Source organism: Solea senegalensis, linkage group LG1 (assembly GCF_019176455.1).
Source record: "Solea senegalensis isolate Sse05_10M linkage group LG1, IFAPA_SoseM_1, whole genome shotgun sequence".
Lineage (NCBI taxonomy): Eukaryota > Metazoa > Chordata > Actinopteri > Pleuronectiformes > Soleidae > Solea > Solea senegalensis.
The window spans coordinates 35,322,852-35,348,109 of NC_058021.1; the positions used below are offsets into that span (position 1 = coordinate 35,322,852).

Genomic DNA, 25,258 nt, shown 5'->3' on the forward strand with positions numbered 1-25,258 from the left:
TACCAAAAACAAATGACGTATACATATGATAAAATGTTACTCATTTTAAGTCAAGACAGACAACGGTGACAGCAATGTTGTGCTAGTGAAAGAAAAATAATTAGGCGAGTTTGACTGACAACACAAATAGAGATGTTCCATTTTTTCCCTCCCGATACCGATTCCGATACTTGTGCTGTGGGTATCGGCCGATACAGAGTACTGATACGATACCAATATAAAAATATATATCATACTACGCCTGCATTACTGTGATATGATTATCATCATCAAATCCTTTACCGTCTCAGTCACAAAAAATCAGCAAAACGGAGTGTATTTAAAAAGAAGTATGTAGAGATGACCATTAATCGATACAGAATGACCCAGGAGGAAAGTATGACAAAGGTCAGAGACAGAAATCTGTAGACACCGTGTGGAGACGGCAGTGGAAGCAAATGTAACCAAACAACAGCTGACATACATGGAGTCTGATTGACTGTCTAGAGCTAGACTGCATCTCTGAGTGCTACCTGACGCTGAAACATGTTTTTGTCAAAATGTCATAAGAAAAAGAAAAATGATGTATTGTATGATGAAAATATGTATTCTGTGGGTAATGGGGACGGGACTAGATAAGCTTTTACTTCTCCGGCTTTCCCTTTTGGTTATGTGTATTGTGTAAACTACACTAAGATGATGTGTGATGATGAGTGATCTAACTGACATGACCGAAATAAAAATACAAATAAATAAATAAATAAATAAATCATTGGTGGTAACATTGGTCCAAACACCGCGGCACTGGCAGAGCTTCATGTTTCCATGACGACTGACCGGGAAAGGACGTGTGTGACATCATTTTTACTTGACTCCAGATTGTTAAAATGAGTCTGTGAAGTAACGCTAAACTTTAAAAACAGAGGCAGCTGGTTAGCTGTAGTGCTGCTCTTTACGTTTAATAAACGGGCCGCTCCAGTTTGACTGTAGACACGCTAACGGAGCTAGCGCAGCTAACAACGCTAACGGAGCTAACTGGTAAATACTGCCAAACCACCGACATGATGAGCTAACGTTAGCTCCTTGTCTACAGGTGTTGGGTGATCAGTTCTTCTCCACACCTCTAAAACAGCACAGCGCAACTGTTTCAAGAGCGGCGAAGAAGAACCGCGTCAGGGCTAACGGAGCTCTCAACTCGGTGCATGGACTCCAGTACTCGCCGATACCGATACCCACATTTTCGGCAGTATTCGAAGCATTTCCGATACCGGAATCGGAACAACTCTAAACACAAACAAACAAGTGTCGACAAAAAAAGTTCCAGGAGTTAATTCTTCTACTCAAAAAAACACTCTTGTACCCTACTGCCCCTGCACTGCTGCTGTATACACACAAACGCTCCCTCAGTCAGGTCAACAACCAAAAATACGACACAATGCAGCTTTAAATATCAAAAACCATGAATATATAGTTTTACATTTTCTTATCAGGACACAAATTATAACTTTTCCAAAAAAAGTTTTCATTCTTTTTTTCCAGAAAGTAAAATCTTATTTATTTATCGATTCCCATTATTGAATAGAAGTATTGTGTGTTCAGAATAAAACTGGGTCAACCAAACAGAACGACTGAGCCTGAATGAAGAAAGCACAAAAGAGAAATCACTGCTGAAAATAGTACATCATAAACACAGCAAAAACCTTTTTCCAGACATATTTTTATAATGGGGATCAAAGTGAGGAGCATGAATCAATACAGCATTATGACGACCAATGGGTGGGAAATGAGCAGGGATTGTATGTGTGTGTGTGTGTGTGTGTGTGTGGACGTTTTGAAACCATTCACTCACATGAATCAGGTTGTAATAAGTGGAGTCCTCTGGTGTGTTCAGTGTCTTTGGCTGCTGGCTCCTGCGGGGCGTCCTCGACAGTCTCTTGTCGCCTGAAAAATAACAAAGGCAAAGGACGAAAACGTCAGATTTGTGCCGAGCAGGTACGACTGATGTACGTTAATTGTTCCAACATAAAAAAAGCTTTTCTATTTCTATTTTACTCTGTCTGTCAGGTAAACGTGGGTTGTTAGATTTCTTAACGTTCAGTCCACCTTTAGCCACACTCTGAACAGAACATAACTTTTGCCCTTCCTGACGCAACCCTCCTCTTTATCCGGGCTTAGGACCAGCACTAGGTCCTAGCCCCCCTGTGGCTGGAGTCCAGTTAACAATGAGCGATGGTTACGGAAAGAGGGAAGGATCTTTATTATCAATATACAACTGAAATTGCACGACGAAATTACGAGGTCAGATGGAGACTTGGTGTGGAGAGGCGCCACACAATTGCAAACTTCACACAGAAAGATCGCAGACCGGGAATCAAACCCAGCATCTTCTCGCTGTGAGGCCACAAAGACACTGGAAATTGACTATGGGCCAGTTACGAGCCCAATTCCCTTCCATTTGGCCGTGGTCAGTTTCTAATGAACATTCTGCATATTTTTAAGGATTAAGGATAAATAACAAAGAGATTAAAACACAAGTGTATATTGACCTTTGTAGATCACATAATAGTTTGAGCACTATGAACATCACTGGATATCCCACTAGTAGGCACACTGCAGAGATCAGACCGTACAGAGCAATTGAAAATGTGAGACTTTGCAGCATCGGAGGAGGTTAGCTTGTGGTTAACTTCAGAGAACATGGCAAAGAAAGTAATCACAGCTCAATCATAGATCATACCTGAGGCTGTCAATTCAGTGATGTTGTAGCAATGGCTATACTGCCTCTGTACTGCCCCTACTGTTAATGCAAGTATGAAGTCTTGTGGACATATAAGACTTTGCTTCACTGAGGCCATCATCATGTTTCTACAGAAGCCCGAATGGATTCACCAGCCACAGTGTACTATTTGGGGTTTTAAGCCAAAGCGAGTGAGCAAAAACAAAGGAGGAATTCCTTTCTGGTTTAAGGCCACCGTAGTTCCCTGACATCCTTGTGAAGGGAAGGGAAAGTTGCGGACGTTTGTAAGCTGTGTTAGGCATTTCCCTTAGGAATAATACCAAAATAACTGGCCCCAACCGATCCATTCTTTGGCTCCATTCCCTTGGTGTACCAGAGTGAAATGGTATAGTAAGCTAGACCAACTCCACTCAACATCATTTCCTAGCGACCCATGTTTCTTCAATGCCCAAAGTTGATTCCCATAGAAAACAGCCACAAACCGAACGGGAAAAACAAGAGCTGCTGGATGTGCTCCATTGTTATCTCTCGTGTCATGTTCAATGTCGCTGTTTGTTGTTGTTGTCGCACCGGTACAACTTCACGTCAAGTAAACTTACTGTTCTCAGTCAGTACTGTACCAAACCGAACCGTACCATGATGGAATTACGGCATTAGATACACATTGCATATTTGAATTCAGAGTTTATGTTGAAGGAGCCACTTTGATGCAGCTCACCATCCAGATGAGTTGGTTTGAGGGTCGGTATAATCGATGCACACTGTGCACTGTATGGATAACTAAAGTTCAAACTGACACCAAGCTGCTCTTTGACCTTGATGTGCATATTGACTCATCCTCCACACAGACCCCAGTTTAACCCTAAGGCGTTTGGTCGCTTTGAATTTTCCAACAGCGATAACAGAGGGACACAACCTTTGACATAAACAAAGTGTCTGAATTACTTTGTGACAATCCATGTTCACTTCCAATCATCATCATATTGAACTGACCTTTTCTGGCACAAACAGTGACCTTGTTAGGACCAGTTGTCCTCATGGAGACCAAAACCTGGTCCTAATGGGATAATACTTGGTTAAGTGTCCTGAGAAGAATAGCTGCGCAAACCTTTGTGTGATGCATGACATCTACCACACTGTAATTATTATTATGAGCTAATACTGTAACCATATTTCTTCATCAGTGTTGATGCAATTATAAAACATATTACAGTGACCTTTGCCTGTTGCTCATAATTAATCATTGTTCATGCGAGGGTGAAACGCAACACAAAAACAATCTATCACGTCCTGAAGCTTCCAGGTAAAAAGCAGGTGAAAAGTTTCAGATTTTATTGAACAACTCAAAGGTCACTCTGCATTACTCAAAATGAGTGAAGCCACTTTCACATACCCCCCCCACCACACACCCTCTTATTAATTTCTGCCATAATTGTTGGTGAGCGCTCGCTTACAAAGCGTGATTAACATTTGACGACCTTTTCCCGTGAAGAACATGGCGACTGTCGACCCTCTGCTTTCTCTGTCTGCGTCGCAAATGATTCTCATTGAGGTTTATTATGTCAGTGAAATTCACGAGGACAGCTGTTCTGGGACTATTATTGACTGAGAAATGATCTGTGTGTCGGTGCTGAGAAGCATAATTTTTGTGGCGTTGCATTAGCCCTGGGAAATAACACAGATAACTCATTTTGCTTTTACCTCAGGCCGTGTGCCATGCTAAAGAAAAAAAAGCCTCTAAAGGGCAAACATGCCCGTGTTTAAAGGCGACTGTAATCTACTGGAACCTGTGTGTGTTCATATTATTTTATTTATTATTTATTTTCAGTTAAAGTTCAGTAGATTAGACAAATGAAGGCTGTTCCCCTCCATTTTTAGTCTGTAAAATAAGCTGGTTTAAGCTAGGCTAAAAGCTTAGCTAGGATACACATATGTTGGCTCTAATTTCGCATTTACTAAACAAATGTGAGATTTATATGAATGTATGAGTATGGTGAACATTTTCATATTTATTCATACAAATCTCAAACTTCAAACCTCATGTTTCCAAGCTAAGCTAGACAAAGCTAGGCTCAACTAAGGTTAGCTAAGATACACATATGCTGGCTCTCATGTAACACAATTACTAAACAAATATGTTCAACGTATTTATATTGTCATGCAAATCTAACATTCATACAAATATCAAGGCTGTTTCAAACCTCCCTATTTATGATTGTACAGGTTTAAACATTAACATATTTATGGCTAATATTCCATTTACTTCACTAAACGCTCGTAAATATTATACACTGAACTTTTATCTTTTTTCTCTTCTGTTTTTCTGTTAATATCATCTCATGATGTTCCAATAATGGAACATTTAAGGAAATTTGCCTCATTGGCTGCTGTTTAACTAAGAAATAGTGTCTTTTTTAATCATTTATACGCATCTATAGGACTTGCTTATATTAGAAAGTCAAATGAGGTTAAAATGGCATTCAAATAACAATAATTAAAACAAAATAATGCATGCAAACCACTCGTAGATTAATTAATCACAATGCTGTCCATGAAAAAGCAATCACTGATGTTATTATATTCAATTATTATTATTACCTCCAGATATCTGTACCGGTGACAACTGTGACATTTTACCTGCCATCTCCAACTTTTAATTTGCATCCTTCCCCTTGCTCACGACCCACTAAAGCAATTACGCCTATCAGCGGTGCAAATCAAATTTTACATTTGGCGACACACCGGTCGCTGGAGGAGAGCTTCCGGTTTTGGCACTTGACTTTCCCAGGTTTCCTAATCTAATCAGGTCTCAAATGCGGGAGAGAAAAGAACGCCCTCCCTCGATATTATCACCTTCCATTGTGAGAAGAAGACGGTAATAAAATCTTCACGTCTGTCCTTATCAAGGAAACATTAAAACAGGCCCATGCAGCTTTATCTTTGATTCATGGTCAGATTTGTGCTGTAAATCTTTGGATGTTCCAAACAAAATCTTCAACATATTGCTTTCCTTTCTTTAGGAGAAGCAGGAAAAAGGCTCAGCAACAGAATAATGCACATCCTCTTTGGAGCGGCTGGCTGCCCATCTTTTGTAATTATCTGATGATTTGGTTCATTAAAAATCTCTGCCATCATATTCTACATTATATTTATTGCTTTACAATTCTTTTTTCCACAGAGGGAACCTCTCTTATCTTACTTGATTGGTGATCCTGGGGGGCGAGGCCATTGATTGCGTTCCTCTTGTCTGGGTTTGATTGGCGTGCCTGGATGACCTCATTCAACTTCTGCTGCAGGGTGACAAAGTCCTGAGAGGTCTTTGAGATCTGTTGGTATAGATTAGACAGAAATAATCCATGAACAGATTAAAATATGGGGCAGTGTGATGGAGTAACAGTTTTGTTTTGAAGGTGTTAACCTCCTCTGAGAAGCTCTGTAGTTGCTCAGCTTCACTCTGTGCTGTGTCTTTGTTGGCCTTCAGGTTCTTCCTGTCCTTGTATCCTCTGAAGTTACTCTGGATCTTCACAGCAGCCTGTTCTTCCTCCACCCGTTCCCTCTCAGCATCTGCCTCATCATTATATTCAATCTCTATGTCTGTAACATCAAGGGGTACCTCCTCCTCTTCCTCCTTGTCTTCTGCACCTTCCTGTGCTCTACCCTGAGCTTCTCTCTCAGCTTTCAGCTTCTTTCTGCCCTGATGACCTCTGAAGTTACTTTGGAGGACAGTGGCTGCCTTTTCCTCGTCCAGTTCATCCTGGTTCTCAGCAGATGCATCTTGCAATGACTCTTCCACATGCATCACCTCTTCTTCTCCTTCTTTTGGAGGAATAACCTTGTCATTCGTCTTCCCTTTCTTGGGGATCTTGCCTTCCTCCTCAAGTCGTTTTCGCTCCTTGTGGCCACGGAAGTTGCTCTGAATCACCACAGCTGCTTTGGTCTCGTCTTGGTCCTCTAAAGTGACATCACCAGGAGAAACCGCTCCTACTTCTTCATCTTCCTTTGGCTGGTGCTTGTTTTCATCACTACAGATCTCCTCTGCTGGCGTTTGAACTTCAGGAAAATCTCCATCTGCTGTAGTGCTGACCCCTGTTGAAGCTGCTCCTTCACCAGTTGGGCTGGATTTCTGTTTCTTAGCAGGGATTTTTCCTTCTTCTTGCAACTTCCTCCTCTCTTTGTGACCTCTGAAGTTGCTCTGGATAACAGTGGCTGCCTTGGCTTCCTCCTCCAAGTTAGTGGCACCTTCCCCTGCAGCATTTTCCTGTCCATTCTCCATGTTCTCCTCTTCTTTTCCAGCATCTGCTGCAGTCGCATCCACAATCACTGCCTCATCTGCTACTTCTGTAAGTTCATCATCTTCAGGCACCTGTGTTTGATCACTGTCATCAGTTTCCTCTGCTTTAAAGGTACTTTCTTCATCCTCGTCATTGTCCTCTCGTTCATCACCCGTCTCCCCTTCTTCTTCTTCTCCTTGTCCACCTTTTCCCACGTTCTCTTCCACCACAGTGTTTGGTAACTCTCGCTCAGCACCAGCCATGGTATTGTTTCTCTCTTTAAACTTTTTCCTCTCTCTGTAGCCCCTGTAGTTGCTCTGGAGAACCACAGCAGCTTTAGCTTCATCCTCCACGTTCTCTGCTGTAGGTTCTGGAGTTGAGGCATTTTCATCATCTGTGCTTTTCTCCGGTTCAGGCGACTGTTCCTCCTTTTCTTTAAGAGAATTATTTGCTTTCTCTCGCTCTTCCCTAATAAGAAAAAAAGTTGAAAACATATTAAACATCCCTTAATTTCTTTTAAGGGTATACTGTAATCACTTCGCGGGTATATCACCGTTTTCTCTTGAAGCTTTTCCTCTCCTTGTGCCCTCTGTATTGTGCCTGAATCTTGGTTGCAGCCTTGTTCTTTTCATCTACCAGCTCCTTGTATTTCTTTTTTACGAGATAACCCCTGCAAACTTAAGTGAAAGACAAACAAAACAAAACATAAACCTGGATAATTAAAGCGAGGAAAATATAGGGATAACAGATGCCTGATCGACTTGTTCTCACCAGCCTGAAACTGGACGATGAAGGCCTCAAACTTTACTTTGCTTTTGTCATCGGCGACCTGCTTCCGAACTTTATGACCTCTGTACGCTGGAGACAAAAGGATGATTTGGTTTGATAGCTCCTTAGCTCAATCACATTGTGTGAAACTGACAGGAGACTGCAGATTACTCACCTGATTGCAGCACCAGAGCACTCTGTTCTCTGTCTTTTAACGTCCGCTGGTAACGTTTCGCTCCCAGCCAGCCTCGGACATAAGCCTGGAGCAGAACGATGCGATGTGTGGCCTGTTGTACCATCAAGTTTAGGTGCTCGACATGGTAGTATTTCAGGAAAATCTGAGCGCAAGAGACACAAAAACCTTACAAATCACCAATTCAAATGGTTTATTTTCCAATGAATGAAGCTAAAAAATACAACCACATTTTGTGTACATTTTAAAGTACAACTGCCGCCTAATTTACAGATTGACTTACTTCAATCAATCCGATATAAATATATACTGGGAGAAAATCTATTTAATCTTCATATTTAATCTTCATATAAATTATCAGATCCTACGCTTTTTACTTACTATATGAGGTAGCTCGCAATATATGTTATCAAATAACAACAATAAAAAAACAAAATGATTACTAATTAAACATATTTCCTTACTGGGGGTGATCAATTTCAATAAAATCACAATATGGCTTACTGCAATTCAAAATTTTTCAAGGCACAATATTTATTCAGGACAAAATACATTGTTTTTCAACACAAACCTAAACAATTATGTAAAAATTACCATTTGCGGTATTGCAAATCAATCATCTTCAGTCAAAATAATTGCATATTTATTCCTTACTTTAGTCTTGCCCATTGCCCAGTTCTCCAGCTTGGCCTTCTCCAGTATTGTAGCACAGGTTTCTGGAGACACAGCTGGTTCCTCATGTGCAGGAAATGCCAACATGAAATACCTGAAACAATCAGTGTAATCAGCTCCACATGTGGGTCAATTATGTCTATGTTTACCCTACAGTATGATTGTATAAATCATTGCTTTCATTTGATTAGAATCTGCTAAATCAGTTTCCACTTTCTCAAAAAAACGAGAACCCGCCAACCTCTTGATGAAGTTGGCAAACAGGACGCGGTGAGAGAAACCCTGACGCCTGATCTTGGCGGTCTCCAGGACGCCGGTGTAACGCAGCTGGAGCAGAACCTTCTCCCGGTCAAACTTGCTGGCTTGGCGATCGTTGTTAGGTTTGATACAGCGCACAAAGTGCGGCTGTCCGGCCACCATCTTGGAGAGCAGGTCCATCAGAGAGTACTGCAAACATCACAGGGTTTCACATGTTCAGAGGTGGAAAGTAATGAATTACATTTACTCATGTTACTGTTTTATGGAAAGTAATTTTTAAAATGTTGTTTTCATTTTACTTACTTAAGTAAAATGAAAACAAGGACAGGGGAATGATGAGGACATGTGAATGAATGATGAGAACAGGTGAATGATGAGGACAGGTGGATAGGCATTAATTAAGGTCTCTGAGTGCATTTGTGACCTTTGACCCATTTTGACTGACACATCATGTGTTTAAATATTTTATTTTGTCAGCACTTTCATTTGTTAAAGTATTGTCTCTAATTACAGTTGTGAGATTTGTGTTCCCTTGTCATTTTTGCACACCACAAGAAAGAACCTTGTTAAAAAATTAACTTTTAAGATATTTTTTTTAAAACTTTAACTTGAGTACATTTTTCCACCTCTGAACATGTTGTACCATACATTAAATTGACACAGAAAAACAAGTATTATACAGTTTAAATGTAATGAATTAGTTGTTCAGAGTCACACAGAACATAATCTTACTCTGAAGTAGGAGGCCACTGTCTGTGTTCTCATGTTGGTTGTTTCTCTCGGGTGGTAAGGTACATCTCCCTGTTCACCCCCCTGACAACAAAAAACATTAAAGATGTCACAAAACAAAATGACCCACTCTGTTCTTAGTAAACTTATTTATGAGTGGATTTATGTCATCAATGGTAACAAATAGGTAGAAGAGCATAGGAGGTGAGACATGAGCTTTATTTCCTGAGTAGACGGCAAATGACATACATAAAAATGGGTAAACAAAAATCTAAAAAAAAGGTGCCAAATCAAAAGGGATGCTAAGTGTACGAGCTCTGAATTCTCAGCAGCACAGACTGGAGAAACTGCAGGGGGAACCACCTTTGTAGCTCACTGTAGCTTCTTTAAAGCCAAACCCTTTGATGAGCTCTTTGTCTCGTATGCAAATAAATGGAAATCCAGGATCTCATCAAACACAGCTCATTTGAATGTTGCTACTGTTGATTGCTTTTAGGTGAGCAAACTGCGTCAGGCTGAGGCACACGCACACGGCAAACTAATTTACTTAAGAAAGTCAGGAAGAGCGTTTTCGTTTAGCCACTGGCAATCGTAAGAGATAGATAAGGGAAAGGTTTTTGATATTTCTAAGCATTAATTAGGTCTCATTTATTGAATTTATTTGCTGGTTGTGGGCAGGAAATCCACTATATGAATGAATATGAATGTATGAACATAACAATGTCATCTGCAAATGCACAAGCAATGTGGAAATGAGCCGATTACCTCACTGAAACCAAACGAAGAGTATAAGGTGAGCACTCCCATCTTTCATGGCAGACATGAAGAGAAGAAGAACAGAGACAAAAATGGACAAAGAGGACAAAAGGTTAAAAGAAAAAAAGAGGCTGAAGAACAGGAGAACAGTAGTGTCAATAAAGACGGAAGAGGAAAAACTTAAAGTGGGGACCGTTTCAGAGGAAGTTCCTGATATAGGAGATGATACCTTGGCGAGGGTGGCGCTGCGTGTCGGCGTCCGCGGGCGACGCATTGTATTCGGGCCTTTTCCTCTGCTGTGAGCGAGGTTACCTGTGAAGTAAAACAAAGAGATGATGATGGTCAATAAGAAGACTGCCATTAAGAGTAGAACTACGCAGGATTTCTACCCCAATTTAACAGCTTCAGAGTCATTGTCATGGTTAAATGTCTATCACCTTCACATGACTCCCTCTGTATTTCTCAGTATAGCTGTGTTTAGATCCTCCACCCCCTGGTGGCGGGAAGGGATTTGTTTTTAGTCTCAGAACACAGCGATAACAGTTGAGAACAGGTTGGATTAAGACTGAACACACAAAGAAGCGTCCACGAAAAGTTTCAGAAATGAATTCTAATTGATTTAAAGGGATTTCTGTAGGTCTGACACAGAGTTAAAGTAACATGAAGAAGTTATGTCCTGCGGCTTTACAAGAGCACTGCTATGATTAATGGTTTTGCAGTTTGATTCTGACAGACCCGGCACCCAGGATGCCAGAGACAGTTTATTACAGCAAATGTCCTACAGACGAGCGTCAGGAGCCAAACAATAGCCTGTTGTTTAACTTCATGTACACTAAACTGGGACTGGCTCCACCCCAAGCCACCTTCTTTACCCGTTTTGGTGAGAGGATGAGTGACAAGTTTACGAATGAGCTCGTTCTCCGACGACCTGAGCAGCAGGATGATGTCGGCTGGAAGCGTGTCTCTGTTTTTGGCCAAAAAGCCTGCGGCGTTGTAGATCACCTGGAGGTGCGGTGGAGAGAAAAGAGAAAATAAAGCTTAAAAAAAATCCAAACATGCTGTCTGTATATAGTTTAAATGGCAGGAGAGGCCTTCTGCTTCAAGCTTGGACATGTTGTCTGTTTTTCATTGGTTGTATCAAGTGGATTTTTAACTGTGGACTCTGGAACTGCTGCTCAACTCTAGAGATGGTTCTGCATAGAAATCCAAGTATTAAGTAGTTTTTGGAGTAGTCCATCAAAAAAAAGTTCAAAGTCACCCTAACTGTCTTTCTTCCTCATTCTGGTGCTCAGTTTGAACTTCAGCAGCTAATCTTGACCATGTCTACATCTTTAAATGCATCGTTTCTGCCATATTAGATATTTGCGTTAAACAGCTGTACCTAATAAACTATAAACACTGTATATTATGATGAATGGTTACCTTTCCAGCGTAGTGGTGGATCCCAAAGCCAAGGTCGACCCTCTTTGGTCTCCAGAAGTTTTTGGTCTTGAGATTATTCTCAAATTTCTCTAAAATACCCAGATGAATATGATTCAAACACACTTTTCTGTAAATCACACTCATTCTGAATGTTGTTACTGAAGATTATTTTGAATATTCATCAGAAAAATTGGAAATTTTCTGAGAAAGAGTTTGCATATGTAGTAATTTAACTCTACTGACCTACGAGGGTCTGATCGGTGCCTTGAGGGAACCGACTCTCCTCGTCCAGGAGCGAGAGCATCCCCATGGGCTTCTGTAAGAAGAGGTCCAGCAGAGGACGGTTGTCCTCGTACTCAATCATCCGAGCGTCCACCTCCTCATTCAGGTATTCATCCTGTACAGAAATGACGAGACAGAGTCGGAAACATCGATTTTTATTGTAAACTTCCTGACAATCTCTGGCAATTTCCTTTGGGACGAATAAAAATGTCCATTTGGACTCAACAAGTCCTCACATTCAGTCTGTTACACCACCTGTTGTTCAATTCAATTCAATTCAATTTTATTTGTATAGCACCAAATCACAACATACATTATCTCAGGTCTCTGTGGATAGACAACATCATGGAGAGCAGAGAAACTCAACAGTTCACACAATGAGCAAGCACTCTAGAGGCATCAGTGGAGAGAAACAATCTCTGACAGAACCAAAGATAAGTGGCCATCTGCCAAGACAGGTTGTGGTGAAAGGAACAAATGGGGGACAGAGGAGAGTTGGAGGACAGAAAGAGGGGGGAAAGAAAGGACAAGAGGGAGGGATACAACTGTTTTAATCTTCTCTACATTTGTTTTCAAAATTCTCTGGATAGAAATATTCAATATCAGCATAGTTTTCAGACAAGCAACATGAAATAAAGACACTTTTTTAGTCTACATTTAAAACATTTAGTATCAGGGACAATTAAGGGTTAAAGCGACATACCTGAGTCATGTAACAGTCTACTGAGACATTTATATTGTTACAATTTTGAATTTGTGTTTATGGTTTGGGGTTTGAGTGTTCTTCCTTTGATATATTCTCCTGCAAGTCTATGCTTGTAAAGTGCTGTGTGCTGATTTATTTTACAAACAGACTATACAATCAAGAAACCCCAAATATAAAAACTTCAGTATAGCGTTTTCTACAGAAGACAAAATAGGAGCTTTGTTTGGCTGCGGGGGAATCTCGTCCGTGTTACTGAGTTAACCTGATCACATCAGGCAGCTGCTACAATGACTCAGCAACATTCACAGACACATTGCTTTCCCTCCGAGGAAGAGAAAACCAAATCGGATCAACAAAAACGCCCGCTGTAGCATGAAACGCACACTGAGAAAGATTGGTATAATATGAAATATGAAACAGCATATATGTAAGGTAACACAGTAAAGTAAGTAACGCTGCCTTAAATCTGCTTTATGGCCACACCTCGGGTGATGCCTGTTCTCACGGAACAATTATGCTACATATCAATACATACATTGAGTATAAGTACATGTTGGCAGTATAGGACAATATGTTCCTGGGCCGCGTGCCAACAACACTCCAGAGTGAGTTTAAGTCCAAGGCTGACTGTCTTCAACTCCTAATTGACCCTCGTTGGCGATGATTTATGGCTCCTCTCTGGGGTGAGAGCAAATCATTTAACATTGGCAAACCTCTTTCTCTCTCTCTTTCTCTTTCTCTCTCCCCCCCAGGGCGATCCACCCATGAGACGACATAAAATGAAACCTCATTCTCCTCATAAATAAAGACAGCAGCATATTTTTATACCCTTGCCATCGCTTTAAAAAAACACAACCAGGTGACAAATGATGACCATTAACATGGAAATGAGCTGGTGCCAAGGTGAAAAAAAATGGTACGTTCCAGGAAGGAAGAACTTCTGTATTTACCGGGGTCACTGGGTCCACTCACCTGTTCCCATGCGAAGATGTGCTGGTTGAAGTAGAACTGGATCTGCTCGTTGGCGATGTTGATGCACAGCTGCTCGAAGGAGTTCTTCTTGAAGTTCTCGAAACCGAAGATGTCGAGGATGCCGATGTTGAAGCCCTTGTCGTCCTCTCTGCAGGCGAGAAGAAGAAGTTTGTTTTTTTCCTACGTTTTCCTGAATGTCAAGATCAATGTTTAACAAAACTAAAGTTAACTGAAATAAAAATAAAACCTAGAGTTAAAAAAAACCCTGATAACTAACTTTTATAAAACTAACTAAAATTGTCTTTGTACATTTATTTCATACCTAAGCCTTTTGGGTTCATCTGAAGTGTGTTTATTTTTTATAATCTAAGGAGTTGTGTATTTTTACCACGGGAATTTATCAAGGGTGCACCTGCGTGAGCACTGAGGGTTAAAATGGCATCTTTTGTTGGGTTTTTAATGACACACATTATTATTATCAACTTATCCCTATTTTACAGATTTTACAAGCAGAATTCATAATTTTCTCAAAAGTTCTCAAAATCCCAGTTCTGAATCCTATTATCATAATAATTGATTTATTTTGGTCTGTAAAACTATTTTCATATGTCCATCTATACTTTTACAACTATACTACTTTAAAAATCTTATATTTTTCATTGACACAAGATATTTGGAAGATATACAGTACAGTACGTTGGGTTTGACCACTCAGAGACATTTAATATGATGTTTGAAGACCTCTGCTTGAGTAAATCTTCTCTATCTGGACCTAAATCCTACTTCTAATGCAAAAACAGAACCTTTAAATCCCTCATTCTTCACTCCTGTCACCCTGCTCCCTCACAGACTCACTCTGGCTGGCTGTCGGGCCGCAGCAGCGCGTTGATGCGGTTGACGATCCAGCTGAAGAGGCGGCCGTACAGAGCCTTGCCCATGGCGTCCCTCACCACCACGGCTTTCTCCACCGTGTTGGGCCGGATGATGGTTTCTCCGCGGGCAACCACGCAGTGGGAGGTCAGCGCCTCCTGGAGCTCGTCTGAGCGGATGCGCAGCAGTGACGCCACTGTGTGGACACGAAATAACATCGAGGTGGGATGAGAGCAAGTAATGTATGCAGGGCAGGGAGTGCAAACGTTCACTGTGCTACTTTATACTCAGAAATAAAGTGATAACAGTCTGGTTTCACATTCATATAAGTCACTAAGGATGTGTTTACATTGCAATGATGATAACACTGCATGTATCTGATGTTTTTGGAGGACCTGTTTACATTGTCTTTCAAAAGTGACCCAGATCTGCTTTTCGCATTTACACTGGTTATAAACATTTGCGATTCTGCTCATGGGTGGGGCTTAGGAAGCTGCCTGCTGATTTGCTACTGGATTTGGAGTGACAACTCATTGGACCCGAAGTAACCCATCTGGAACTCGTTCCCCCAAGTTTTCCCTGTCAACATCCAACAAAGTAATTGTAAGTATCTAACGTTTATAATCTGACAAACCGGCAGCTTTCTAAGCCCATGGTCAGAATCACAAACAAAAAAAGAAACTCGTTTGCAAAGAACAAACGAGTGAGGGAACGCAAAAGAGTCAGAACAAACAGAATTTCGATCATTGCAACAGAAGTGCATTTTCAAACAAATAAATTACAATATTTTTGAATGATTAAATGTATATTTAATTTGCCATTTGTGTATTTTGATTTTTGTTTGCTGCTCAATTCATTAAGTGTTGCTTGTTTCATGAAAAGTAACTTTTAAATCCTTGCTTGAAAGACTTAAAAGTCCACAGGTTTGTGGAGTCATGTGATTGTAGACAGTGTATTGACATAATTCGGCCACCATCCTATATTTTAAGTTATGTCGACAGGGGAGCATCCCAATCAAATGAATCAATCAGATTTTATTTATGAAGCAAATAAAAATCTGAAGAACAACGTGCTTTATGTGACAATATCAAATTCTATATATTAAAAAAGACAAGAGAGGTAAAACTGTCAGTAATGGGGGGACAAGGTAACAAAGTGACTAAAATTAGGAAAAAATGAGAAGGCTAAAAAGGCAGGAGACGGGTAAGATAATATTAAAATGGTAAACTAAAAAGGTAAAAATATGAACATTCTGTGATTTGTCTGCTTACAGTGTTTAGACACAAATCCATAAATCTGATTTATATCTCATTTATTTCCACATATGAATGAGGCCTGATTCTGAGCCTCAAGGGAGGAAAAGATCAGAATTGGGTCACATGCACCATGCAGCGTAATCGCAGCCTAAGAACATGCTCATGTTCATTCTCATTCTCTGTAACACGAAACAAATTTAGAAAAATATAATGGAGGAAAATCATGTCCCAGAGAACTTGATCACCAATGCTGACTAACGTTTGGTAAGGTTGTTAGAGTGACTCTGCACTCATGGAGAGTTTATTTCAGAGAAACAGTTTTCTATATTTAGCTCCACCTGGAGCTCTCTGCAGAGATAATGGAGAAGAGCAGAGGAGGAGGAGGAGAATTGACAGGGTAGAGAAGGAAAAGAAAGTCAGAGTCATGTTTGGTGTTTTTTTACGTCATCACATGCACACGCGCGCACACACACACACGCACACGCACACGAACACGCACATGCACACGCACACACACTGAAGTGCCGCTACACCCCCCTACACCCACACACAGAGCTCCTCTCACCGTTTTCCAGTACAGAAATGTTGGAGATGTTGCTCTTGTCTGTCTGATGCTCTGTGGCGACTGGACAGAACTCGATGTCGCCGGCGTTGAGGATGGAAGCCAGGGTGCTGTAAACACTGCCCAGCTCCTGCGTGTGAACATGCACACGCGCGCACACACACACACACACACACACAAGAGAGCAAACACTGTAATCTTGTATTCTGACCTTGATGTTTGTTAATGTAACAGTAACTGAGTGCTGAGTAAAAAGTACAACAGTAACACTATGGACTACAACTGCTGATGGTTTCCATAACGGATTAATCTGCCAGTTACTTTAATGACGTTCAATTGACGTTAATAAATGAACGTCAGCAAATAAAATGGTGAAAACAAATCTAAGGTCGTATTTGAGTCTATTGTGTCAGTTTGTGGCTCCATAACCGAGTCAAAATTGACAAAAGTGCCACAAAGGTGATCTTCACACACACGAGACAGGACGTACTTTAGAAAAAGGGAGGCTGTTCTTTCAGCAGTGCCAAGCGATTACAGGATAAGTGCTATTGACGTGCAGATCCCAGAGGCAATCACTTCTCTGGGCCTCATTAGCCTTCACAATGCCAGTGGCTGACTGCCGACATGGGCCCACAGCTTCAATCTCAATAATGAGACGTACAGTGTGCACCTTTATAAACTGCCTACAGACCAGTTCCACAACTTATTTTGTGTTCTTTTTTTGGAGATCACTGATTAAACTTGTCAGTGATCACACAGACGGCGTGAACAGTAATTTGTGTATGACTGAGCTAATGTGAAACAGATAAGACAATAAATAACAAGGTGTTTTTACTATTGACGTGAGTGGCAGCTGAATAGAGAACATTCTGGGAACATTCCTTGAAGGTTCCTCCCCTAGATTTTCCTGTGGTTGGAAAGTTTTCCTGACGTTCAACTAACTTTACTTTTTAGTTGCACATTTGGTTCCCGTAACCACTTTTGTCACAACCTTTATACAACCTTTAGAGAACGTTCTCTAAAGGTTCCCAGAACGTTCCTCTCACGGTGCTTTTCTCTAAAGGTTCCCAGAACGTTCCTCTCACGGTGCTTTTCTACAACCTTTAGAGAACGTTCTCTAAAGGTTCCCCGAACGTTCTCCTAATGTAAATCTGTCACAACCTTCATACTTTAACACGACAGCATTCATTATATATCATTTATATTATTTTAAACTGCACATTAGTAGATGAACTTGTTGGCTTACTTTAGCATTAGCTCAAAAAGCTGCATTTTAGTCATTAGCATTAGCTCAACTTCAAAGAAGTCTGACACATCAGCAACGACCTATGTTGTTTTGCACGGAGGCCTTGACGTCCGTCCTGAAGGAGGTAAAACTCCTAAACCCTTCTTCACCATCATTGACGAAACCCAGGTATCGCTTTTCTTTTTTAAAGTAAGTAAAATGAGCACAAGCTCATCTATTTTATTCACTTAACAGCATACTGCGAATAGCGACAGTGCGTTGAAATTCACTTCAGACTTATTCGCAATTTTACGCCATGTTTTTGCATTGCCTTTGATGTGCAAAGACCTTTAGACTTACTTTACATTCACATGTAATGAATTTATGCGACCGCATTATAGAATTTCCAATTTCAATTTGTTTTTTCCCCCCAGTAATCAGTGCAGTGGTTTGTACCTCCAGGGTGAATCCAATGACTTTGAAACACTGCTCCACTGCCTCAAACTGCTCCTTGTAGAAGGTGTTGCTCACGATGTCAGGCCCTAATTTAATGTGCTCGTTCCACAGATACCTGCAGCACAGGGAGGCAACAATACATCAGGACTTTGAGGGAGAGAAGCGAGGAGTTTGCAGAGTGAGTGGGAAATAACAGGGTTAAGGACAGGGCTAAGAAATGTCAAACCTACTTAGGGGTTTTGCTGTCGGAGAGCTTGTAGTGGGCTAGTTTCTTCCTGTCAGCCAATCCGGCGTAAATATAGTAGAAGATGTGGAAGTTTCTTTCCCCTCTGTGGAAAAATACACACAAGAGAATGTCGAGTTTTAAAAGGAATTTCATTTTGTTAGCATTTTGTTTAACTGATTAACGTCCTCCTGTTTTACCCAATTGTACTTTATAGAGTCAGAGTAACAGACTAAATGCAGTAAATCAGCTCATGTTAGCTGCATTTTATCCATTAGCTCAACAGCTAAAATGCTCGTGTGTAACATTTAGGAGCATTTATTGCCAAAAATGTGATATATTACGTATATTATGTGAAATATTACCCTTAAGTATGTTTGCTTAAATAAAAATCATTGGCTTTCTTTCTTTCTTTCTATATTTTATTTGACATTTGTTCCATTAGTATTAGCTCAAAATTCACTTCAGATGCATTTTAGCCACTAGCATTACTTGCACATGTTTGGCCACAGGATCCCCGATGATTTATTCTTCTTTTAGGAAAGAAAAGAGGACGATATTACATTTTTGTTTCATCTAAAAATCCATTGCTATATTTTATGATTCTATAATCAGCCAGTAGAAACAGGTGTATTTCTTGTCTTATTTAAAAGTGTTTTATATGCACATCACTAGCAAATCTCCACCACACAGACCCCAAAACATATTTTTTAAACATGAATCAGTGTTTGCTGTCCCAAACAATTAGTATTTAACAGGCAGAATAAAAGTGCAGCTCCAGGCACCGCCTGCAGCCAAATCAAACCCTCTCTGGCCCTTGTGTGTCTGTTTTCTAATGAAACACTTGAGTCTCGTCTTTGAAGTTCCACCAAGGACAACTGCGAGTCCGCAATCTTTGATCACACAGGAAATAAGCTCCGTCCCTCCTCTTGACCCAGCATGTTCCCCAAAGACACATGATAAAAAGGACAGACGGATTGACTGTAGTGCAGGTGGAAGGCAAACGAGACGCGTTATTACCTCACTGATCCCCGGCCGAGAAGCAGAGAAAAATAACCTTCACGGCAATGTTCTTTCAGAGAAAAGACAATAGATGTGATTCAAATCTCATTTGTTCTGGAGTCGTGTGCGGAGACGTGAGGTCCTTTAAAAGAGGGATAGAGACAAAAACAAGAAGAGAATGATATTTACATGGCCTGGTGGATGACTCTGGACTTCTCCAGCAGATAGTCGGATATCTGCGCTCCCACCACGGTTCCCCCACAGGTGAACTTCATCTCCAAGTATTTGCCAAAGCGGCTGGAGTTGTCGTTGATGGCAGTGCAGGCGTTTCCAAACGCCTCCACCAGACTGTTGACCAGCAGGATCTTCTCCTGCAGCGTGCGGTTATTGGCCTATATAAAACATGATATAATTTTAGGAAAAACTCAGAAAGTGTCAATAGATGAATGGAAATGGAAGTAATAATAATTTTGTAAACGATGCATGATGTGAATTTCTATTTAGGCCGTGTCTGTCAAAAGTGCCAAACTGCCATATTTTATTATTCCAGTTTGAATATCACGGCACCATCTGGAGCTTCAAATAAACTGATTACAGGAAGTTTAAAATGCACAGGTTGTTGGACGGGCCACAGCTGCAACAGACTTCTTCTATCAAGTCAGTTCACCTTTTTTGAATGTGTTTATTTGGTATGATATGTGGCTTTTGGGGGAAAACCCAAATGAAGAATAATTCTTCATGAAAATGAAATGTAACTCACCTTTCCAAGAACAGTCAGCTGCTGCACTAACAGATGAGCGCTCTCCGTTTTCCCCGCTCCACTCTCGCCACTGATCACAACACACTGCACACAGTATGCCGAGGAATGACGATAAAACAGTCACTTAAATTGACCTTGCATTAGTGGAGACAAACAAATTGTAAACCTGGTCTGTGTTGTAGGACACCATGGACTGGTAGGCGGTATCAGCCACAGCAAAGATGTGCGGTGGGTTGGCCGTGCGTTTAGCTCCGATGTACATCTTAGAGAACTGTGAAGAGACAAGGAACCTTCGATGAAATTTTAAAATTAAAACTAAAATTGTATTATTTTTTCTCCAGGAAGACAGGATTGAAAAGTAAGTGCTTGAGAGGTAAATATAATCAGATGGCAGAAAAACCTTTTTCCAGCCTTTTAATAAAAAATTATGCTCAAAATGAAGGAGAGGTTAATGAATTAAACTAAAATTAATTAATTAAACATATATCTCTTTGAAAATGGCAGGCTGACCTATTTACAACCATAGATGTTCCCAAAACATGGCAGTTAGGTCAGAATTGTCCCATTTAATGTAAACGCGAGCATCACAGTCTGAATTCTTTAATGTAAACGTGAGTGCCTCAGTCTGAACTCTTAAACGTAAATGCGAGCGTCACAGTCTGAACTCTGAACAGGGGTGGAGTGGCTCAGTGGTTAAGACCGGTACCCTATGTGCGAGAAACATCATGGTCGCAATGGTCGCAAGTTCGATTCGTAAGTCGCTTTGGATAAAAGCGTCTGCTAAATGACATGTAATGTAATGTAATGTAATGTAATGTAACTCTTTATCGTAAACGCAAGCGTCACAGTCTGAACTCTTTAACGCAAACACAAGCAACAGAGATGGACGATAAGATTAACACTCAACATAACAGGAAGTTCATGTACGATAATCTGTCTCGTTAACACGATATACTGTAGCAACGCAAACATCAATAACTGTCAAACACGTGAGTTACTGGTCATTCATACGCGTTAACTGACATCTAAAGTGGTTATATGATGATCTGTGCTAGTTACCCGACGTCTAAACCGGTTATATGATGATCTATACTAGTTAACTGATGTCTAAACAAAGTGGTGGCACTGACCTGAGGCGTGTAAATATCCATCTTATGAAAAGGATTGACGGCGATGAGGATGTCCCCCACATACGTGTAAATGTCATCTCTTCCATAGCGACTCTGAAGCTGCTCTGTAACCGTGTTCTGGGACAAAAACAAACAAAGAAAACAGCCATTGATTCAGTTTACAGGCATGTCATGTTTCCAGGTAATTAAATTCAATTAAACACAAATGACCAACACACGTCACTGTCCCCAAAGGAGACACATGCATGAAAGTCATTATTACACCTACAATTGCTGTCCTACAGCTTAAGTCCTGCCTGGAGTCAAGGCCTGTGACGTCAGAGTATTGTCTACATGTCACAGGTTGATTGATTCTCCCGTCTCCATCACTGCCTCCCTCACAGCAGCAGAGCTGAAGGATGAGTGGAAATATCTGCTGGCAGCGGAGCCCTGTTATATCGTTCAATATGTCACATTTGATAAATTACACTGAATGTTTTTTGTCAGTCCAGTAACTTGCACTGTGTTCATGTATTGGATTTATATGTTACCATCAACAATAATTAGGGTTCCACTCCAGTTTTAAGGGCCGTCCACACAGAAACAGGTTTAGGTGAATAATACGCATACTTTTTTTTGTCGGAGAGGCGTTCTGTCCACATGCATCAATGTTGACACGCAGCTTCTTGAAGCAGCAGTCACAGTGAGGAGCCTCTGCAGCAGCAGCTGTATATTAAGTAGCCATGTGTTTCCCCTGTGACAGCTGATTGGCCGAAAAAGCAACAGAAGCACTGGAATGTGATATCACCACACCCCAACTAGGAATCGATTCACAGTGATCAAACAACCCTAACTCAAATACAGAGATTATGGTTTTAGGAACCACAATACTGTGATTTGATGTAGTGGCTTCATTCAAAACTTCAACTTGAATAACTTTGAAAATAATTATGCAAGTATCCAACAATTTTCTTTGTTTTCTCGGTTTGTGCTGGGCCGACTTGTTGCTGGTTTACTCGTGGCGGGTAACAGATCATATTGTTTGAAAACGCCTCCCTGAGTGGGAAAATCTCAAAAAACCGGCCTCATGTTTCCATGTAGACGAGAATGTGTCACATTCTCTTAAGCTGTCATTCATTGTCTTGTGTTTGGAGATTGTTGGACAGTTTTACCAACTACTGTCAATGAAGTAAGTAAAAGTAACTTAAGTCAGTCTGAAAAGACACTAGATATCACTAGAACACGTCCTGACTTCAGAGATTTCAGAGTCCCCCACTCTCCACCGCAGTAAGACATAATTATACTGTATGGTGATGACAGCATTGTTAATCATGTTCAAACTGTTTGTTTTTGTTCAGATCTCAGGGCGGAAGAATAAATGATCTGAGGTCAAAGGTGAACGTGTTCCCGTTCTTACCTCATCGAGAACTTCCAGCGTGGCGAGGTCATCCACCTCGTCCGGTTCGGGTTGCGTCATCGTGTGGCTTCCTTTTTTAGTGTTGATGCGTTCATGCCTGGTAATTCACAGAAACCACAACTGTGTGTATCAGCAGCACTTGACAATTCAGACTCTTCACATTCAAATTTCACTGGTATTTCTTTATTATTTTCATTTTTGTTTCTCTACCACAGCCTTGATGAAACACTATCATCAGGACACCAACAGGTGGACATCATTTTAAAAATGAATCTAATCTAATTCTATCAAAATGGCCCAAATCATCAAATTTACTGGTGCATTTCATTTGAGCTGTGGAAGAATAACTCATTATGCGTCGCCAGAACCTATAATTACATCCAATCATCTACCAAATTAATTTCTAAAAATTATTATTAAAACTGACAATGCAACAATTGTACCCAAATGTTTAAATGCACTTATTGTAAGTCGCTTTGGATAAAGGCGTCTGCCAAATGACATATAATGTAAAACATTAACAGGCGAACGGTGTCGGGATTCAGAGCTAATCGACTGCTAATTTCACGGCTTAGCTCTGCAGGGCTCTCGACGTTGGCAGGGCGAGATATTTCTTAAAACACAAGGTGCTTAAAAATCACAGGTGATAACTACTCACATGACTCGCTACAAACACTGTAAACAGTAGTCTGACTACATGGGCCATCACAACTAGAGTAGTGTTGCTAAAAAAAAAGAAGAAGCCAGTGACACATCTACTCCTACTCTGACATGAAGGTCATATATGCGTGTGTTACCTGTCGTTACTGTCTGAGCCTCTGACTGTTTTTCCATGAGGGCTTAAACAACAGAAATGAGACTGTATATTAAGGAAGGAAGGAAGGAAGGAAGGGAGGAAGGAAGTGAGCACATTCTGGGCCAACATTTTTACTGTGCAGAAGTGAAAGAGCTTGTAAAATATATCTCGCAACATTTGGATTTTACTGCCTGCAAGAGTTCGCAGAACTCAAGACTGTCCTAGCTCTCAAATGGTGGAACGAGCTCCTCATCAACATCCGGACAGCGGAAAGCCTCCACATCTTCCGCCGACGACTAAAAACACATTTCTTCCGACTCTACCTTGACTAAGACGACGACAAAAAAAAAAAACACACTTATGACTAGCACTTCATAGTTTGGCTTACTTGAAGCTCTTACTTACTTCTAGCTCTTATTTGTACCCAAATGTTTAAATGCACTTATTGTAAGTTGCTTTGGATAAAAGCCTCTGCTAAATGACATGTAATGTGACGTAATGTAATGTAATGTAAAGCTCTTTAACTCCCAGTAGTTACTGTAGCCCTGAGGGATTCAACATGGCCTGATATTAAAAAGGTGTTTTCAAAGTGTTGTAACTTCTGCATTTTTGTCTGAGAGCTCATCAGAAATAGTCAGACTGAAAACCAGAAAATGAGCGTGCGTATATTTAAATGTCACCTATCTCTCCTTATCGTGAAAATTCTCTGCTGCTGCTTGGAGCAGACACACATCCAATCTGTTTGTTGCTGAAAAATGTCCAGATACGTTGGCCCTCATTTCAGAAAACATTTGTAGAAATGTGAGATATTGGACACACGCATGGACACAAACAGGAGACACGTGTGTGTGTGTTTGTACCTTGTTTTTTCAATGACAACTTGCTGGTTGAGATCAATGAGCTCAATCAATTGCTTCTGCAGTAATTTCTCTTTGCCCACAATCTGTGTGATGAACACATGCTGCAGCAGGTCGAGCACATTTGGCCTTAGCTCAAAGTCCTTGATGAGACATCTGTGTGGACGGGTAGAATAATAATAATGTAAAATATGTGCTCGTGTTTTATGAGTGGAAACACTGTGTTAATCACTGTGTTAATCAAACACGTAGCTCACTTGCAGATGAAGTCGTTGAAGGTGTCGGACCACAGCTCGGGCTGGAGCAGAGTCGGAGGAGGATTTCTGTTCCAGGGAGGAAAGAGAAAGATAAATTGAAAGATAAGGAGCATAGATGGGATTTTAGTGGGAGCGAGCGAGCAGAGAGGGAGGGAGTGGGAAGAACAGGCGGAGAGGAACAATGGAGAGAAATCTTTACACTGCAAATATTCATCCTTGCACGCATTTCTGCCCTGTGACAAACTGCTGTTTCAGTCCTTTCTTTATTGAGTGTTTAAAAACCAAATCTCAGTCAAACACGCAGCTTGTTAAAGGGTCAACAGAAACACGGCCTCACTGTCTCTGGGGCTAATTTGCTTTTAATTCCCTTTTCTCTGCTTTCAGGAGAACCTGAGCAAGTATGGTCGGGAGAGTCGATTCTGCTAATGCAGCGACGCCTTTGTCACGTCGGCTCTGACAGCAGTAAATTGGTCTAATAACGAAAGGCCGGCCATACATCTCCTCTCCTTTTTTTGTTATCACACAACCACAAACGCACCAGACGTCTGCTGTCAAATGTTAAACTGTTTTTCTTATCTGCGTGAGCTTGTGGTGAAGGAGGAGGAGGTAAACGTCACACGTGAGCTTTTATTATTCTTTGTATTTAGTGCTTGTTCACTCTGTGTGTGTGTGTGTGGAGGCAAAGGCAAATCTCCTGTGTTGTGACACGTATGCATAATTAGG

At 40.8% G+C, this 25,258-nt stretch overlaps 1 protein-coding gene across 4 annotated transcripts in view; it reads right to left on the reverse strand.

Moving 5' to 3' along the window:
* The window catches only part of myo3a (myosin IIIA), a 57,315-nt gene that overhangs the window by 2,771 nt on the left and 29,286 nt on the right, over positions 1 to 25,258 (reverse strand). For 2 of the 4 annotated variants that reach the window (XM_044022322.1, XM_044022314.1), the window contains exons 8-34: positions 24,536 to 24,601; positions 24,282 to 24,434; positions 23,423 to 23,464; positions 22,626 to 22,722; positions 21,230 to 21,346; positions 20,266 to 20,370; positions 20,100 to 20,183; positions 19,529 to 19,731; positions 18,345 to 18,443; positions 18,115 to 18,229; positions 16,437 to 16,563; positions 14,601 to 14,811; positions 13,746 to 13,893; positions 12,029 to 12,182; positions 11,786 to 11,874; positions 11,236 to 11,365; positions 10,593 to 10,675; positions 10,373 to 10,414; positions 9,611 to 9,691; positions 8,862 to 9,067; positions 8,603 to 8,714; positions 7,931 to 8,093; positions 7,759 to 7,845; positions 7,541 to 7,664; positions 6,135 to 7,455; positions 5,916 to 6,042; positions 1,829 to 1,920 (exon numbers count right to left, since the gene is read on the reverse strand). In XM_044022322.1, coding sequence (XP_043878257.1) covers positions 1,829 to 1,920; positions 5,916 to 6,042; positions 6,135 to 7,455; positions 7,541 to 7,664; positions 7,759 to 7,845; positions 7,931 to 8,093; positions 8,603 to 8,714; positions 8,862 to 9,067; positions 9,611 to 9,691; positions 10,373 to 10,414; positions 10,593 to 10,675; positions 11,236 to 11,365; positions 11,786 to 11,874; positions 12,029 to 12,182; positions 13,746 to 13,893; positions 14,601 to 14,811; positions 16,437 to 16,563; positions 18,115 to 18,229; positions 18,345 to 18,443; positions 19,529 to 19,731; positions 20,100 to 20,183; positions 20,266 to 20,370; positions 21,230 to 21,346; positions 22,626 to 22,722; positions 23,423 to 23,464; positions 24,282 to 24,434; positions 24,536 to 24,601 — 4,378 coding nt within the window. The remainder of the gene's footprint in view (positions 1 to 1,828; positions 1,921 to 5,915; positions 6,043 to 6,134; positions 7,456 to 7,540; positions 7,665 to 7,758; positions 7,846 to 7,930; positions 8,094 to 8,602; positions 8,715 to 8,861; positions 9,068 to 9,610; positions 9,692 to 10,372; positions 10,415 to 10,592; positions 10,676 to 11,235; positions 11,366 to 11,785; positions 11,875 to 12,028; positions 12,183 to 13,745; positions 13,894 to 14,600; positions 14,812 to 16,436; positions 16,564 to 18,114; positions 18,230 to 18,344; positions 18,444 to 19,528; positions 19,732 to 20,099; positions 20,184 to 20,265; positions 20,371 to 21,229; positions 21,347 to 22,625; positions 22,723 to 23,422; positions 23,465 to 24,281; positions 24,435 to 24,535; positions 24,602 to 25,258) is intronic. The other 2 variants (XM_044022341.1, XM_044022332.1) reach the window with 2 other exon arrangements.